Raw genomic sequence first — 18,119 nt, forward strand, 5'->3', positions numbered from 1 at the left:
CTTATTGGTGGTCTCCTTCAAAGACTCAATCATCTTTTTAAACGACAGATGCTCTTGAGCCAGTCAGTCTCTCTCCACAAGCGAAACACAATCTACAAGGAACATCTCTAGAAACTTATCTCAAGTCACTGCGGCTCGCTCTGCCCATGAAAATCCTTAGGTCGCAAATCACCCTAATCCTTCGCACCCCAACGGAGAAGAATCGATGAGAATTTCACCTTCGGGCCCTTAGGACGTGAAAACATGTAGAAATACCCCTCCACATCAAATATCAATCTCAATCCGATAATCAGGTCCTTGTCGTCTCTGAACTCCAGAGGCTTTGATTTACTGAACTCCAGGTAATTTATTGCCCCACCACTCTAGTCGTGCAATGGAGACAACTACAGTGGCTGCGGAAACAATAGCCTGCATGATGGCGACATAATGCCAATCAAACTCCTTAATGAACGTGGTCTTAACCGACCCAAACAACTTCGAAATCGCCACCCTAATCTCCATGGCAACTTTAGTGGCAATGATCCTATGGATCTCCTCATTACTCATATATGTCCTCTCAATGCTGCCAAAACCAGATCCTGAACCTATGATAGCCACCATACTGAAATATACAATGGAAAAGGTCAAACATCAAAACACAATGCTCAACACACCAAGCCTGCCTCCTATTAGTTCCTTAGTAGCATCGGGATTCCTTCTGACTCTCATATGGATCCTGTGTTTTCAGCAGTACGAGCCTATATTACTTTCCACACCTATCTATAGTCAATTCAGAATTCATCCCAAGGTCCTAACTTAATGCACAAGACCACCCGTAGTTGTGCTAACACCCAACTACTACTATGAGCCATAACTAACGTCCTAGGCACTCCTCCTATGTTGACTGCAATCACACTCCCACATGACTGGCTTCCTTGATCATGCTAGTTGTATAAAATACAAAATCAGATAGACAGTGGAATAACTGACTCTACCTTAAGTCAATCGTTCTAAGGCTATATAATCCTAACCGTATACAACTATACAACATAAACCTTGCAATAAACATAATCAAATAGAATATAATAAGCAATTCCTTATGCCATAGAACATCATAGAAATCAAGGAATACTATTCAAAAGTTCTTGAAAGAAACCTTCGCTTATCCAGAAGAATGCATTTCTAACAGTTCACATATTAGCAAGTTCAAATTCAACAAATATAACCAGTATGGGTGTTTTGGGAATCATTTTCTTGTTCGGGCTCTGGCTGACTGTACACATCACATCTTCTCGTAAAACCAAGGTTAAGTCAAAGGTCCGCGTTCTCAACCCCAAGCAAACAAACAAACACGAACATTACAAGAGACTGAGCCCATGTCCCTAACCTAAGCGTTTATTAAAATTTCTTTTTCAAAAATGTTTTGTTAAAATTTCTTGGATGCTAGTTTGAGTTTGATTTATACAATTGTTCCTCCAAATCCCTTAAACCAGGGCCCTGATACCAAATAGTAACATCCCATTTTCATAACCAAAATTTTTCATTTCTATTGAAGGTAAAACTTTGCAATTAACAATGCCATGTTAAGAAACTATTTGTTCCAAATTACAATTATTAAAAATCAGAGTAATATATAAACACAGAATCCTCAATGTTACTAATATGTGTGTACAACCACGCCTTCGCCTTCCCATAATCATCGGTGGTACCTGAAAACATAAACAATTGGTTAAGCACGAATCTTAGGGATTTCCCCTAAAAATACCACATACCACAAAACATATGCAAGCATGCATGCTGGGTCCATAGTCATCAGACTGGATTATCCCTGAGCTCACAACGCAAGTTTGGATTCCCCTCCCGGCCCTCAGCTTATGTCTAGATTGCTGCCGATCCCACAATATAAGTCTAGATTGCCCTTCCTGCCCACAACTTAAGTTTGGATTGATTACAAACCCACAAAAGGATTTCATGGCCACATTTAGCTCTTCCATGGAAAGGATAAAAAGGAACGAGGAAAGCGGGTCCCCCTATATATATATATATATATATATATATTGAACTGGCAAATTTTATTAAGAAGAAGAAAGAAGAAAAACCCAAACCTCTGGCATGCATCTATGCAGGAGGAGGGAAACAGAGAAAGTTACATTTATAGATAAATAATGCAAAAGACTTCCTATGCGAGTTCAATATAAACAAATTAAACTCTAAGTTGAAAAATTAGTCCGCAAAGGGATTACTGGACCATTTAGTCAAATTGAAATTGTTGCTACCACCGTTACTCCTTTGTTTGAACCACATAAATACCGATGCCTTAACGATATCAGTTACCATCGCATGAGTTGTCATCTTTTTCCTAAAAATTCTATCATTCTGTGCTTTCCATAAACTCCAAATCGTACCATAGCAAATTCCTAATAGTATTCTTCTCTTTTTGGGATAGTTTCCCCAAGTTGCAGCAAAATCCAATACTCCATTTATATTATCATATTGAGATACCGATATACCATACCATCCGAATATCCACTCCCATGTGACCTTTGCAAATGGAAAAGTCCATAATAGATGGTTAGTTGACTGTGACAACCCGATATTTCGAGTCAATGTAATGTAAAACCGATCAAATTTAGGTCAAAATGTAACCTTCCTAAAATCTTATTCGGATTAAATAAAGTAATAGGAATCATATCAAGGTTTGCGTACATAAAAAGAACGTCCAAATCTGACTCCGGATGAGGAAATTATGAAATTTTGAAGAAATTCCTTAATCACGTCATTTTAATAAATAAATAATAAAAATAATTTCGGAATTAGCCAACGGAATCTAAACGAAAGTCGTAGATCATGGTCTCACCTTCGCGAGGATATAAATAACGTCAAAAACGGAGTTCGTATGAGGGAGATATGAATTTTTGAAGTTTATTTATAATAAATATAAATTTAATTATAAATTCCCGGTAATATCCGAAGGGGAGTCATCGGATTGGACCGAAGTACGCCCTGCGTACCTTCGTACGCCCCGCGTACTGAGATTGAGGGTCTCGGATCGTCCACGTCGCACTATCCGAAGAGTTCTAACCCGTCCGACCCGTCCGAAGCTCCGACCCGTCCGACCCGCTGTCCCGTCCGACCCGCTGTCCCATCCGACCCGCGTACCCAGCAACCCGTCCCATCCGAACCGAGGCAGTCGAGGCTTCGGTCATGCATGACGTACGCGTACGCACTGCGTACGAGCGTACGCCCCGCGTTCGGAGGCGGTTCAGCCTTCCTATAAATAGGATGCGAGGCTTTCCGAAAATGTTGCTCATTTCTCTCCTCTCTCTCACAACTTTGTCTCGTTTTCCGTGCCCGTTATAACCCGAAGCTCTGGTCTTTTTGCTCAAGTCCCGAGGGTCGATTTTACTCCCGAGATTCCCGAGAATCCCGAGAAAAATCCGTTTTCCGAGACGAAACTCTGCCCGGTTTTCCATCTCGCTTTCTTCAATCAATCAAGTGAGTTTCATACCCCTTAATCAACCTGTTAAATATTCTAAATGCTTTTATATGCTTTAAAAAGGGGGGGAATACAAATTAAATACTTATAGTTATTGTTTCAATCACATGTGATTGTACTAATCACATGTGATTAATAACTAGGGAAATCAGTGGTTTTATCACTATTCAAACTATATATCAAACTGTTTTACTTCTAAATGTTTTCCAAACCCATTTACTTTTCGAATTTACACTGCAACTGTGATTTAAGCAAATGTTCCTTATACTTAAACTGTTTTAATCAAATCTACACCTTCAAATGGTTTTATAGATTGACATCAAGTCAATCTTTCTTTAAAAATAATACTTATGTTTCAAATGCCTTATAAATACTTATTTATGCTTTTATATTACAAATTGCATGCCCATATATGTATAGACGTATAAATAATGTTTAAAGGGCTTAGGAAGGCTATCCACCTTGTTTCCTTTTCCTCGATTTGGATGTGGTCTGATAGGATTTTGGGTGACCGTCCGAAGGTTGTTTCCATATTAATTATATATCAAATATACATATATAGACATAAAAGTACTTCCATAATCATATGTACTAAACGCACTGTTAACAAGTTACCATCGGGGTAACACAGAATCATACTATTACAACTGCTAGATCAATGAGTCAGTTCATTCATGAGTCTATACTAGGAAGAGAATATATACAACTATACTACGAGAACATATACAACTATACTAGAACAAGAAACATTTCATCACACATGCAAGAATACGATAACAAATGTGATCCACTGTATCGGAGCATGCCTTAAATGTCATGGCCCGAGTTGTAGCCAGAATTCTCTTGGAGGGAGAGCGTTGAGTTTGCGTATAGATCTATACTGGATTGACTATCCTACACCTTGCTGCTAGCTACAGCCGGACCTGCAGGTCTGCGGGTGCCAAACGTCATTCCGTTATTACGACCGTTCTTTATGTCGTTGTTATCAGTCGATAGTATGGTGCAATTATCACATTATACCTTAATATAAATCCGGTTTAAGGTAGTAGTAATTAGTACAACAGTAGTTCTTATTATACAAAACTACAGTACTACAATGATTTACCCATTACATATTTTGGTGATAATCTCACTTAAGCATTAATGTACAAACTATATTTTATCAAATGATAGTTATACTTGGGTAATCACACACTTTTACAACAGACGAGTTTACAAAACAGTTAAGCCTTGGTAGAAGGTTACTATTATAGAAAATATAGGATTTTCTGAGAGATTCAAACTTTTGCAAATACTTTTAAACATTTATTTACATTTTTACAACTTATACATTGGGACAAGTTCAAACGTTTTTGACAATGAACATTGACACTAAAATACTTATGAACTCACCAGCTTAATGCTGATAAACTCTTTCAAAATAACTTGTATTCTCAGGTCATCAGTAGACAGGTACCGATGCCAGCTTTTGAGATGATGGAGCGTACTCAAGACTCATCATTTTGTTATTTTGATTTACGTTATATTTTTGGTGTCTAAAATTTTACAGAACACACATGTATTAAATTTATATATTTAATGCAATGGATGATGTTGTTTGCCTATTTACATTTACTGTGTTGTGATTACCTTACATGACGTCCTCCGCCCCAGAACGTTTCCGCCGTTCTTGGTTTTGGGGTGTGACAGATTGGTATCAGAGCATTGTTTATAGTGAATTGAGTATATCAACCCATAAAAGATATACTAAACTATAAACCCATTGGGGATTAAACTCTGACCAAGAGTCTATACTTAAAATAATAAAATATTTAACTAAGTATACTAGTCTGCATTCATACTAAAATAAGTGTCACAATGACAAGAACAAAAGTATTACGATTGTTAAATATCACAAGTGAGCTCGGGGATGTATGGTCAGTCCTGGGAATGGCATAGCCTGATCAACTATGCTGATCCTAGGAGTGATTAGCACATGCCTTAGAATGGTTGTGATAGGTTAACAAGTCTAAAAACTTACCAACCATACCACAAGAAGATCAATAGAATTTAAACTTAAAATACTATAGGAGTATTTTGCGCTACTAGTTACACGTATACTATATTCTTATACCTCTATTCTCGCATAGATCTTGATGGCTAGATATCCATCATGGCGACCCGTACTTTCCCAATGAAGGCAATGCCGGGTGGATCGATGAAGAGCCCGAAGTTGATCATCCAATCCCTTTGGATGATCACCTCGCAGAAGGCTTTTCAGATGGGTCCGACTCCGAGCCTGAAGTCAACAACCTACCGATTGTAGGTCAAGCCCCGAACAACAACCCTCGACCAGCGTTTCCAGGTCCTACACCCATGTGGACAAACAACCTGAACCGCTGGAGTGATGATCAGGGTCAACCCTTACCATACTTTGGGGACCGAACCTCTTACAACGTCAGCGATGGTGGCTCTACTGACCGAGCTCTGCCTGTCATTATCCGCAGAATAGCTAGTATTGTCGAGCAAGGTGGAGCAGCCGTCGACCGGGTCATAGAGATTGATGCCGACTCAGGTGTCAACACAGTCAGCATCCGCCGTCTTGAAGAAGACATGGAACGGACCCGGAGGACAAATAAAACCCTGCAATAGCAGTTGGCTGCCTCACGAGCTGAAATATTGGAACTTCGAGCTCGTCAGAGGACTCAGGATCGGCCCATTCAAGAGGTGTTTCGTCAAGTGTCCGACCGCAGTACTCGCCCGGGATTTTCCCATCGCCGTTGCTTGATATCTAGTACATCTCCGTCTTTTAATTAAGGGATAGCCTTTAACATCTGTGCTCCAAGTAGCGCTTGTGTGTAAAATGTTTCTAACTCCCGTACTCAAATTTGAAATCTAAGGACTGTCAAACTTTTCTATATGGTATGATGTATGACCTACTGTTAGGTCGATTTTCCCTGAACTTATTACATCAGTAATACCAGTAAATTTTTGAGATCTATCTATCTGGGGAAAAATCTATACACTTGTGCTTTCCCACTAATAATGCTTGTTGTGGTTTCAAGCACCCTTTCAACTGTTGGACGATGTTTAGTTAGTCCATGTGTCACTCTCGCGTTGCTTACAAATTGATTCTTACCATCTTTCTTATCTTTTTAAACTTTCAGCTGGAGGATGCCTCCTCGCAAGTCTCCCAGGAATAGGAATAATCCTGCACCTCCTCCGCCTCCGGTCATCGATACTGTAGCCCTGAATGCTGTCGTAGCTGCAGCAGTGGCAACTGCCATGGCTCAGTATCACTCTTCTGATGCCAGCAGAGGTGGAACCCCTGTGGAATCTATTCCGGTCGAAATCCCTGTGCGCTCAAGGGAGTGCTCTTACAAGGATTTTACAAACTGCAAGCCGAAGCCTTTCTATGGCACCGGCGGAGTCATTGCTCTCTCGCAGTGGTTCGAGAAGACTGAATCAGTCTTCGAAATCTGTTCATGCCCTGCTGCGTGCAAGGTGAAATATGCCGCATGCACCTTTGAGGGTAAAGCCCTAACGTGGTGGAACGGCCACGTCAAAGCACTAACTCTCGTCGTAGCCAACGACATGGGCTGGGAAACAATGAAAGACCTCATGACTGAGGAATACTGCCCGAGGGGCGAGATCCAGAAACTGGAGCAGGAACTCTGGAACCTGTCAATGAAGGGCACCAATGTGGTCGCTTATACTGCCCGATTCAGCGAGCTGGTGGCCCTCTGCCCCAATATGGTTCCCACCGAGGGGAAGAAGATCGAGAGGTACATATGGGGACTAGTGCCTTCGTATCAGGGGAATGTGCTAGCGTCAAACCCCGCTACCTTCGACAGTGCCAAACGATTGGCACAACGACTCATTGACCATGGAGTCAAAACCCCTGCAACCACAACCACCCTAGCCATCCCGGAACCCTCCAAACCCGCCGATACTAAGCGAAAATTCTGGGATGAAAGGAAGAAGCATCAGGCTGCCAAAAAGCAGCAATTGGTGGCAATTCATGCCGCAGTAACCCCTACTGCTGCTACTACTGCCCCGGTTAGTCGGTATGCTGGAAGTTCGCCCAAGTGCAACAAATGCAGCTACCACCACAACGGCCCCTGCCGTGAATTGCAGTGCTCTAACTGCAACAAGAAAGGACACACCGTCCGATTCTGTAAGTTCCCGGCACAACCTATCAACCAAGTCCCTGGCTCTGGCGCGAGCCCAACCTGCTATGGATGTGGCGAAGCAGGCCACTTTAAGAGGGACTGCCCCAAAGCGAGGAATGCTGGAGGAGCAGGGAGGGTACTAGCTATTGGCCACGGGGAAGCAGTTGCTGACCCAACAGTAGTAACCGGTACGTTCCTCCTCGATAACTCCTATGCATGCATTCTATTCGATAGTGGAGCGGAGCGAAGCTTCGTAAACCATAAATTTGCTCGCATGCTTAATCAACCACCGCACGCACTCAAAGAACTATTTACAGTAGAAATGGCTAATGGAAAAACTGAAAATACGAGTAGCATATACTTAGGTTGTACCCTAACCCTAGACAACCATTCATTTCCAATCGACCTCATGCCAGTCTCAATAAAAAGTTTCGACGTCATCATTGGCATGGACTGGTTAAGCCTTCATCGTGCCGACATCATGTGCTTCGAGAAAGCAGTCCGTCTAAACCTTCCGTCTAACGAAACTCTTATAGTCTATGGCGACAAACCCGGTGCAAGTCTTCGCATCATATCAAGTATTCAAGCACAGAAATACCTGCGTAAGGAATACCACGCATTCCTTGCTCACATCGTCGACACGAACCTAGAAACGAAAGAACTAAAGAACCTCCCAGTAGTGAGCGACTTCCCCGACGTTTTCCCAGAAGAACTACCCGGATTACCTCCGCAACGACAAGTCGAGTTCAGAATCGACTTAGTCCCAGGAGCTACCCCAGTAGCCAAGTCGCCCTACCGTTTAGCACCAGCCGAGATGCAAGAACTCTCTGGTCAACTTAACGAACTGCTCAGCAAGGGCTTTATAAGGCCAAGTTTCTCACCTTGGGGAGCACCGGTCTTGTTTGTTAAGAAGAAGGACGGATCCTTCCGTATGTGTATTGACTACAGAGAACTCAACAAACTGACGGTCAAGAATCGTTATCCTCTACCACGCATAGATGATCTATTCGACCAACTGCAAGGGGCGAACTATTTTTCTAAGATTGATCTGAGATCCGGATATCACCAGTTACGAGTGCTAGAGGAGGATGTGCCGAAGACCGCCTTCCGAACTCGTTACGGACATTACGAGTTCGTGGTGATGCCATTCGGATTGACCAATGCGCCCGCAGTCTTCATGGATCTGATGAATAGAGTATGCCGACCCTACTTGGATCAGTTCGTCATCGTTTTCATTGACGACATCCTAATCTACTCCCGAAGTAAGAAAGAACATGGAGATCACCTGCGACAAGTTCTAGGGACATTACGAAAAGAGAAACTTTATGCGAAGTTCTCGAAATGTGAATTTTGGATCCGAAGAGTCGAATTCTTAGGACACGTGGTAAGCGAAGAGGGAATCCACGTGGACCCATCCAAAATTAAGGCCATTGAGAACTGGTCAGCACCGAAGACTCCTACAGAAATTCGTCAATTTCTAGGTCTCGCTGGCTACTACCGCAGGTTCATTCAGAACTTCTCACGAATAGCGAAGCCTCTTACAACCCTAACCCAGAAAGGTGTGGCCTTTGACTGGGAAGAGAAACAAGAAAGAGCGTTCCAAACGCTCAAACGAGCCTTGTGCACCGCACCAATACTATCCCTTCCCGAAGGAATAGAAGACTTCGTAGTTTATTGCGATGCATCAAACCAAGGACTCGGATGTGTTCTGATGCAGCGAGGTAAGGTCATCGCCTACGCCTCAAGACAATTGAAGACACACGAGGTTAACTACACGACCCACGATCTTGAACTAGGAGCAGTAGTGTTTGCTCTGAAGATCTGGAGACATTACTTGTATGGAACGAAGAGCACTATCTTTACCGACCACAAGAGTTTACAACACATTTTCGATCAGAAGGAGCTCAACATGAGACAACGACGGTGGGTCGAGCTACTCAGTGATTACGAATGCGATATTCGTTATCATCCGGGTAAAGCCAACGTAGTAGCGGACGCCCTAAGTCGGAAGGAATATTCTGGTCGCAAAGTCAAGTCATTATCAATAACCATCCATTCACACCTGACTAAGCAAATTCAGGCGGCTCAACTTGAGGCCATGAAATCTGAAAATGTGTCAAGTGAATCCCTTAGAGGAATGGACAAGAATTTAGAAGCCAAGGGTGACGGAGCTTTATATTTCATGAACCGGATCTGGACACCGAAACATGGTGGCTTCCGAGACTTGGTCATGACCGAGGCGCACAACACTCGGTATTCCGTCCACCCAGGTTCAGATAAGATGTATCTGGATCTTAAGAAGCTATACTGGTGGCCTAATATGAAAGCAGAGATTGCTACCTTCGTAAGTAAATGCCTTACTTGCGCAAAGGTTAAGGTCGAGTACCAGAAGCCCTCTGGTTTATTGCAGCAACCAGAGATCCCGGAATGGAAGTGGGAGCGGATCACTATGGATTTCATAACCAAGTTGCCCAAGACAACGGGTGGACTTGACACCATATGGGTCATCGTTGATAGATTGACCAAGTCTGCACACTTCCTGCCTATCAAAGAAACCGACAAGATGGAGAAGCTTACGAGAACATACATTAGGGAAATCGTACGGCTACATGGTGTACCTATGTTCATTATCTCCGATAGAGATAGTAGGTTCACCTCAAGATTTTGGCAATCACTACAACATTCCCTAGGAACGAGACTGGACATGAGCACAGCCTACCATCCTCAGACCGACGGACAGAGTGAGAGGACCATCCAAACTCTAGAAGATATGTTGCGAGCCTGCGTGATTGACTTTGGGAAGGCATGGGATACTCATTTACCCCTTGTCGAGTTTTCCTATAATAACAGTTATCACACGAGCATCAAGGCTGCTCCATTTGAAGCTCTCTACGGCCGTAAGTGCAGATCCCCTCTGTGCTGGGCTGAGGTGGGTGATACCCAATTAGCCAGGGGGCAAACTTCTGGCAGTACTCTCACCGGTCCGGAGATCATTCGGGAAACAACAGAGAAAATCGTTCAGATCCGTGAACGATTGAAAGCCTCTAGAGACCGACAGAAGAGCTACGCTGATAAGCGAAGGAAACCTTTGGAATTTCAGGTGGGAGACCGAGTCCTCCTCAAAGTCTCACCCTGGAAGGGCTTGATACGCTTCGGCAAGCGTGGGAAGCTTAATCCGAGGTACATAGGGCCTTTCGAGATTCTTGCAAGAGTCGGCCCCGTAGCTTACAAACTCGAACTACCAGACGCACTTCGTAACGTACATTCTACATTCCACGTAGCTAACTTGAAAAAGTGTCTATCCGACGAGACTCTCGTAATCCCACTCGACGAGATCGAAATCAACGAAAGCCTCAACTTCGTGGAAGAACCTATAGAGATCATGGACCGTGAGGTCAAGCAGACAAAGCAAAGCCGTATCCCTATCGTGAAGGTTCGCTGGAATGCCAAGCGAGGACCGGAATTCACTTGGGAACGTGAGGATCAGATGAAACTGAAATACCCTCACCTTTTTGCTTAGTTATTTGTAAATTCTAGCTTGCTTAAAAGTCTAACTTCGGGACGAAATTCCTTCTAACGGGGGGATGATGTGACAACCCGATATTTCGAGTCAATGTAATGTAAAACCGATCAAATTTAGGTCAAAATGTAACCTTCCTAAAATCTTATTCGGATTAAATAAAGTAATAGGAATCATATCAAGGTTTGCGTACATAAAAAGAACGTCCAAATCTGACTCCGGATGAGGAAGTTATGAAATTTTGAAGAAATTCCTTAATCACGTCATTTTAATAAATAAATAATAAAAATAATTTCGGAATTAGCCAACGGAATCTAAACGAAAGTCGTAGATCATGGTCTCACCTTCGCGAGGATATAAAGAACGTCAAAAACGGAGTTCGTATGAGGGAGATATGAATTTTTGAAGTTTATTTATAATAAATATAAATTTAATTATAAATTCCCGGTAATATCCGAAGGGGAGTCATCGGATTGGACCGAAGTACGCCCTGCGTACCTTCGTACGCCCCGCGTACTGAGATCGAGGGTCTCGGATCGTCCACGTCGCACTATCCGAAGAGTTCTAACCCGTCCGACCCGTCCGAAGCTCCGACCCGTCCGACCCGCTGTCCCGTCCGACCCGCTGTCCCATCCGACCCGCGTACCCAGCAACCCGTCCCATCCGAACCGAGGCAGTCGAGGCTTCGGTCATGCATGATGTACGCGTACGCGCTGCGTACGAGCGTACGCCCCGCGTTCGGAGGCGGTTCAGCCTTCCTATAAATAGGATGCGAGGCTTTCCGAAAATGTTGCTCATTTCTCTCCTCTCTCTCACAACTTTGTCTCGTTTTCCGTGCCCGTTATAACCCGAAGCTCTGGTCTTTTTGCTCAAGTCCCGAGGGTCGATTTTACTCCCGAGATTCCCGAGAATCCCGAGAAAAATCCGTTTTCCGAGACGAAACTCTGCCCGGTTTTCCATCTCGCTTTCTTCAATCAATCAAGTGAGTTTCATACCCCTTAATCAACCTGTTAAATATTCTAAATGCTTTTATATGCTTTAAAAAGGGGGGGAATACAAATTAAATACTTATAGTTATTGTTTCAATCACATGTGATTGTACTAATCACATGTGATTAATAACTAGGGAAATCAGTGGTTTTATCACTATTCAAACTATATATCAAATTGTTTTACTTCTAAATGTTTTCCAAACCCATTTACTTTTCGAATTTACACTGCAACTGTGATTTAAGCAAATGTTCCTTATACTTAAACTGTTTTAATCAAATCTACACCTTCAAATGGTTTTATAGATTGACATCAAGTCAATCTTTCTTTAAAAATAATACTTATGTTTCAAATGCCTTATAAATACTTATTTATGCTTTTATATTACAAATTGCATGCCCATATATGTATAGACGTATAAATAATGTTTAAAGGGCTTAGGAAGGCTATCCACCTTGTTTCCTTTTCCTCGATTTGGATGTGGTCTGATAGGATTTTGGGTGACCGTCCGAAGGTTGTTTCCATATTAATTATATATCAAATATACATATATAGACATAAAAGTACTTCCATAATCATATGTACTAAACGCACTGTTAACAAGTTACCATCGGGGTAACACAGAATCATACTATTACAACTGCTAGATCAATGAGTCAGTTCATTCATGAGTCTATACTAGGAAGAGAATATATACAACTATACTACGAGAACATATACAACTATACTAGAACAAGAAACATTTCATCACACATGCAAGAATACGATAACAAATGTGATCCACTGTATCGGAGCATGCCTTAAATGTCATGGCCCGAGTTGTAGCCAGAATTCTCTTGGAGGGAGAGCGTTGAGTTTGCGTATAGATCTATACTGGATTGACTATCCTACACCTTGCTGCTAGCTACAGCCGGACCTGCAGGTCTGCGGGTGCCAAACGTCATTCCGTTATTACGACCGTTCTTTATGTCGTTGTTATCAGTCGATAGTATGGTGCAATTATCACATTATACCTTAATATAAATCCGGTTTAAGGTAGTAGTAATTAGTACAACAGTAGTTCTTATTATACAAAACTACAGTACTACAATGATTTACCCATTACATATTTTGGTGATAATCTCACTTAAGCATTAATGTACAAACTATATTTTATCAAATGATAGTTATACTTGGGTAATCACACACTTTTACAACAGACGAGTTTACAAAACAGTTAAGCCTTGGTAGAAGGTTACTATTATAGAAAATATAGGATTTTCTGAGAGATTCAAACTTTTGCAAATACTTTTAAACATTTATTTACATTTTTACAACTTATACATTGGGACAAGTTCAAACGTTTTTGACAATGAACATTGACACTAAAATACTTATGAACTCACCAGCTTAATGCTGATAAACTCTTTCAAAATAACTTGTATTCTCAGGTCATCAGTAGACAGGTACCGATGCCAGCTTTTGAGATGATGGAGCGTACTCAAGACTCATCATTTTGTTATTTTGATTTACGTTATATTTTTGGTGTCTAAAATTTTACAGAACACACATGTATTAAATTTATATATTTAATGCAATGGATGATGTTGTTTGCCTATTTACATTTACTGTGTTGTGATTACCTTACATGACGTCCTCCGCCCCAGAACGTTTCCGCCGTTCTTGGTTTTGGGGTGTGACATTGACTCATCATCCATGTTACAAACACTACAAGTTACCGAAAGGGAATTCACTCCCCTTTGTTGAAGTGCCGTCGCAAAAGGAATGCGATTTTGTCTGGATCTCCAAACAAAACATACTATCTGTATAGGGATTTCGGTTATCCAGGCAAAGGAATGCGATGCTGGATCAGGATTTGATGAACTCAAAAACCGCCTACATGCTTTAACCGTGAATAAGTCGTTCGAATCGAAACCACATATCCATTCATCTTTGTTTGAGTTTAGACTAAACGTATCAATCTTCTGAACCAATTGTCTCACCTGGTTGGAGGGGGGTTGTCTTGACTAGGACCATAAGTAACCAACTTCATATATTCGATCTGAAATATTGCACCGTTTATGTGATTCCATTGAAAACAATTCAGGGAAAGTGAGCTTCAGAGGGCCACTACCAATCCAATCGTCGCTCCAGATTAGTGTGTCAGTACCGGAGTTTACTTTTTTCTTGATAACCTTACTCATCGGGATGTCTCGCTTGGCTACTTCTCCTTGTATTCTAACAATGTTATTCCATAACCTAGGTATGGATTTGTTTGATAATTGATATGCAGTTCTAATATCCAAGTTGTGTATACTTGTAATTACTTTATTCCATAATGAATCTTTATCCACTTTATTCTCCACCACTATTTGCATATTAAGGCAATATTTATATCTTCAAATGATCCAACACCAATCCCACCATTTTCTCTTGTAGTAGTAATTTTTCTCCATGAGACCCAATTAATCTTCCTGTTGTCTTTCGATCCTCCCCACAGGAATCGTCTTCGAAGTGTTTCCAACTATGATATAACACCTGCAGGGGCCACAAACAAAGAAAGATGGTAAGTAGGGAGGTTGCCTAACACCGAATTAATCAGTGTAAGACGCCCTCCAAAAGATAATTTTTTGTCTTTCTAGACCGAGAGTTTGGCTTGAAACTTCTCGATTATTGGTTTCCAATTGCATTTACGGTTCATGTTTGCACCAATTGGGACTCCCAGATAATTGAAAGGTAAGCACGAAGGTTCATAACCAAGAATGTGTGCCCATGTAGTCGTTTCCTGTGGTCTAGCTCCAATGCTAAAGACTTTAGATTTGTGGAAATTAACCTTAAGCCCTAAGGCAACATGAAAACATCGAAGAATTCGGGCCAAGTTTATGATATTCCTTTTAGAATACTCCCCGATAAAGAGTGCATCATCCGCATAGAAGAGATGTGACACCAACGGACCATTGTTAGGGAGTTGGATTCATTCAAATATGCCTTTCTCTCTTGCTGTTTTCATTACCACATTCAACCCTTCCATAGCAATAATAAACAAGAAAGGTGATAGAGGGTCACCTTGTCTAACCCCTTTAGTTATGTCAAACTCTTCTGTCGGTGTCCCATTTACGATTACTGAGGCCCTTGACGATTGCAAACAACCCCGAATCCATGATCTCCACTTTAGACCATAGTTCATTTGGGATAATATGGAATCTAGGAATTCCCAATTGACAAAGTCAAAGGCTTTATCAAAATCTACTTTGAAAAGCAAAGTTGTTCTTTTCACCTTCTGGGACCATGAACAAATTTCATTAACAATCAATGGTCCATCAAGAATATTCCTGCCCTCCACATACACTGTTTGCTCCTTGTCAATATGTTTTCCAATTATGTTTTTGAGTCTTGTTGCTAAGAGTTTGAAGATTATTTTGTACATACAACCAATCAGACATATCGGTCTATAATCACTCAACTTTAGACCGTCTTCAATGATGACAAGCACTTTAAACCAACATTTTCACACTCATTCTCTTTCTCCCTATTTTATACACAGACAATACGTATAAATAACTGATTGTGCAATTATTTAAAAAAAAAAAAAAAAAAAAAAAAAAAAAAAAAAAACTCTATATTGTAGCACTATAGCCGTAAATTTATAAAGTTGTTTACTAGTTTCAAAATCAACTTAAAACCGTATTAAAATTTTGGATTACCCATAGTTTAAGGCTATGAGATATTTAAACTTTTCGTTCTCACATTTTTACTTACATACTGCCCGTCCACTAATACCTGAGAGGGATAATAAAATTGTGTTGTAATCATATATATTTAATGATAAGTTTATATAAAACGTTTAAAAACCATTATGACAGACCATAAAACTATATAAATGTTTAAAAAATCATTATCGCCGACAATTAAATGTTTTTCGGGTTTCAAACAACTTTTCCGACAACCAATAAACTTGTGAAAGTAATAAAATTTTCTAATTGTAGACATTTAAGTAATCTTTGTGCTTTTTAATATTTTTCTTGACCACGTAAGCAGCCGGTTAAACATATATGAAAAATGTTGTTTGTTTTTAGAAGCCAAAAAAACATAAAAACATATGTTTGTCCTTTTTCGTCACACCCGAAACTTTATTTAAATAAACCATCAATTTCATTTAAATTATATACATCAAAGTTCTCGGTTATGAAAGAAAAAAAAAAATACAAACTAGAGTTCAATTAAAACTAATCAAAACTATTTTTTTTTTCAAGTAGCTACATCTAAGTGTCACATGGCCCCGTCGCTATAATGTTGATTTTTCCAAGTTTATCTTATCAGGGATGTCATGATTTATACATGTAAATGTATCAGCCAAAAGTGGATTACTAGATTATAACCCGTGTTAAACGTGGGGAACATATTAAAAAAATTACCAAAACATTTATATATATTGCATAATAATTATAAAAGAAAGTTTATGGTTATTGTTATTATTGAAAGGTGAAGAAGAAACACTAAAATCGATAAATAACTATAAACGTTGCAGGACCTCTTTGTAGACAACGCTTTCTGTTTTATTAGTTGAATGACCTTCCTCGTCACATATGAGTACCTTCAAACCTTTTTGCTTGTTACACGAGAAACAGCTACATATAACTGACCATAGGTGAAGACAAGTCTACGCAAGTATAATCCAACATTTGATAATGATTGTCCTTGACTTTTGTTAATGGTCATAGCGAAACAAACTGCTATTGGGAATTACCTACGTTGAAAACATAATGGAATTTTTTTATCGGATGGGGTCAACTTCATGCGAGGTATATAAGTACTCCCATTGAAAAATCTACCAGGTATGATTCGTGCTTCAATGACGTATCTTCCAAGCCTTACGATTTGTAATCTAGTACCATTGCATAGTCCTCTGGTTTGGTCGATATTACGAAGCAACATGACCGAAACACCTTTTTTTAGTATAAATTTATGGTTAGGAATTCCGGAGGCCTTAAAAGCGTTCAACACATCCGGAGAGTATACAGATTCCTCAAAAGAATCTTCTGTCTCGGTCTTACACAAGGAATCTGAACTCAGATATGTTTCCCCTTCATCTTTCATCAATTCTAACATATCTTTCATCAATTCTAACATGTAGTCATTGATAACATCAACTTCTTCATTAGTAGGGACCAAAATAGCTTTATCTTGAAAATGCGATGGATCATCAAGATTGTTCTGAAAAGATGGATAAATGCAAGATACAATTGAATGAATATGGTCACCCGTAGAGGGAACGATCACATCTTCTGGAAATTCAACTTCAACTTCACCATCATTAAGACCACCGATAGTACCTTCACCAACTTTAAGAATCCAATCAGCAAATGATTTTGTCTCTTCGAAATCATTGTTTGGACAATGGAACTGAAGCCTCATGTTTACAGTCAAACGTAAATCTATACATTCACGCCATAATCTTGATGAATGCAATGACGCCTGCACAATATCTGAACGATTTACTCTTTGTATTACTGGAAGAATTTGTCGAAAGTCACCTCCAAATACAAATGGTCTTGCCTCCAAATGGTTTATCATTATTCTTAGGAAGGATAATATCTCTAAGTGTCCTATCAACTACTTCGAAACAATGACAATGCATCATTGGGGCTTTGTCCTAAATTATAAGGCTCACTTTGTTCAACATGGCAGTTACATCGTTACTTGGCGTAATAGAACAAAACGATTTTTCATTCAACTTAATTGGTATATGAAATCTTGAATGCGTTGTCCTACCACCAAAAAGAAAAATCATCAATGATAGATGTCAAATAATCATAACTGGTAAATTTATTCGAGTTTTTCCATTTTTGGAATATTAAGGGTATGAGGAGCAACACCATATTTTGAGGAAGACCATTCAAACGATTCAGTAGTGGTAACAATCTCAATAGGGCGTTTCAGTGAAGTAGTTGTCGGTGCCACCGCATCAAGATCGAAAACAATTAATAATATTTTCACCTTCAAT

At 40.3% G+C, this 18,119-nt stretch overlaps 1 protein-coding gene across 1 annotated transcript; it reads right to left on the bottom strand.

Moving 5' to 3' along the window:
• Window positions 1–327: 327 nt before the first annotated feature.
• LOC145075541 (uncharacterized) lies at window positions 328–17,689 on the bottom strand. The gene is made up of 3 exons (XM_079021750.1): window positions 16,863–17,689; window positions 15,620–15,676; window positions 328–601 (listed from the first exon to the last, which is right to left on the bottom strand). The coding sequence occupies exons 1-3, from the start codon at window positions 17,687–17,689 to the stop codon at window positions 328–330; spliced, it is 1,158 nt and encodes a 385-aa protein (XP_078877876.1).
• Between the last annotated feature and the right edge of the window lie 430 nt (window positions 17,690–18,119).

Source organism: Lactuca serriola, chromosome 9, assembly GCF_051521515.1.
Source record: "Lactuca serriola cultivar US96UC23 chromosome 9, Lser_US96UC23_V15, whole genome shotgun sequence".
Classification (NCBI taxonomy): Eukaryota; Viridiplantae; Streptophyta; class Magnoliopsida; order Asterales; family Asteraceae; genus Lactuca; species Lactuca serriola.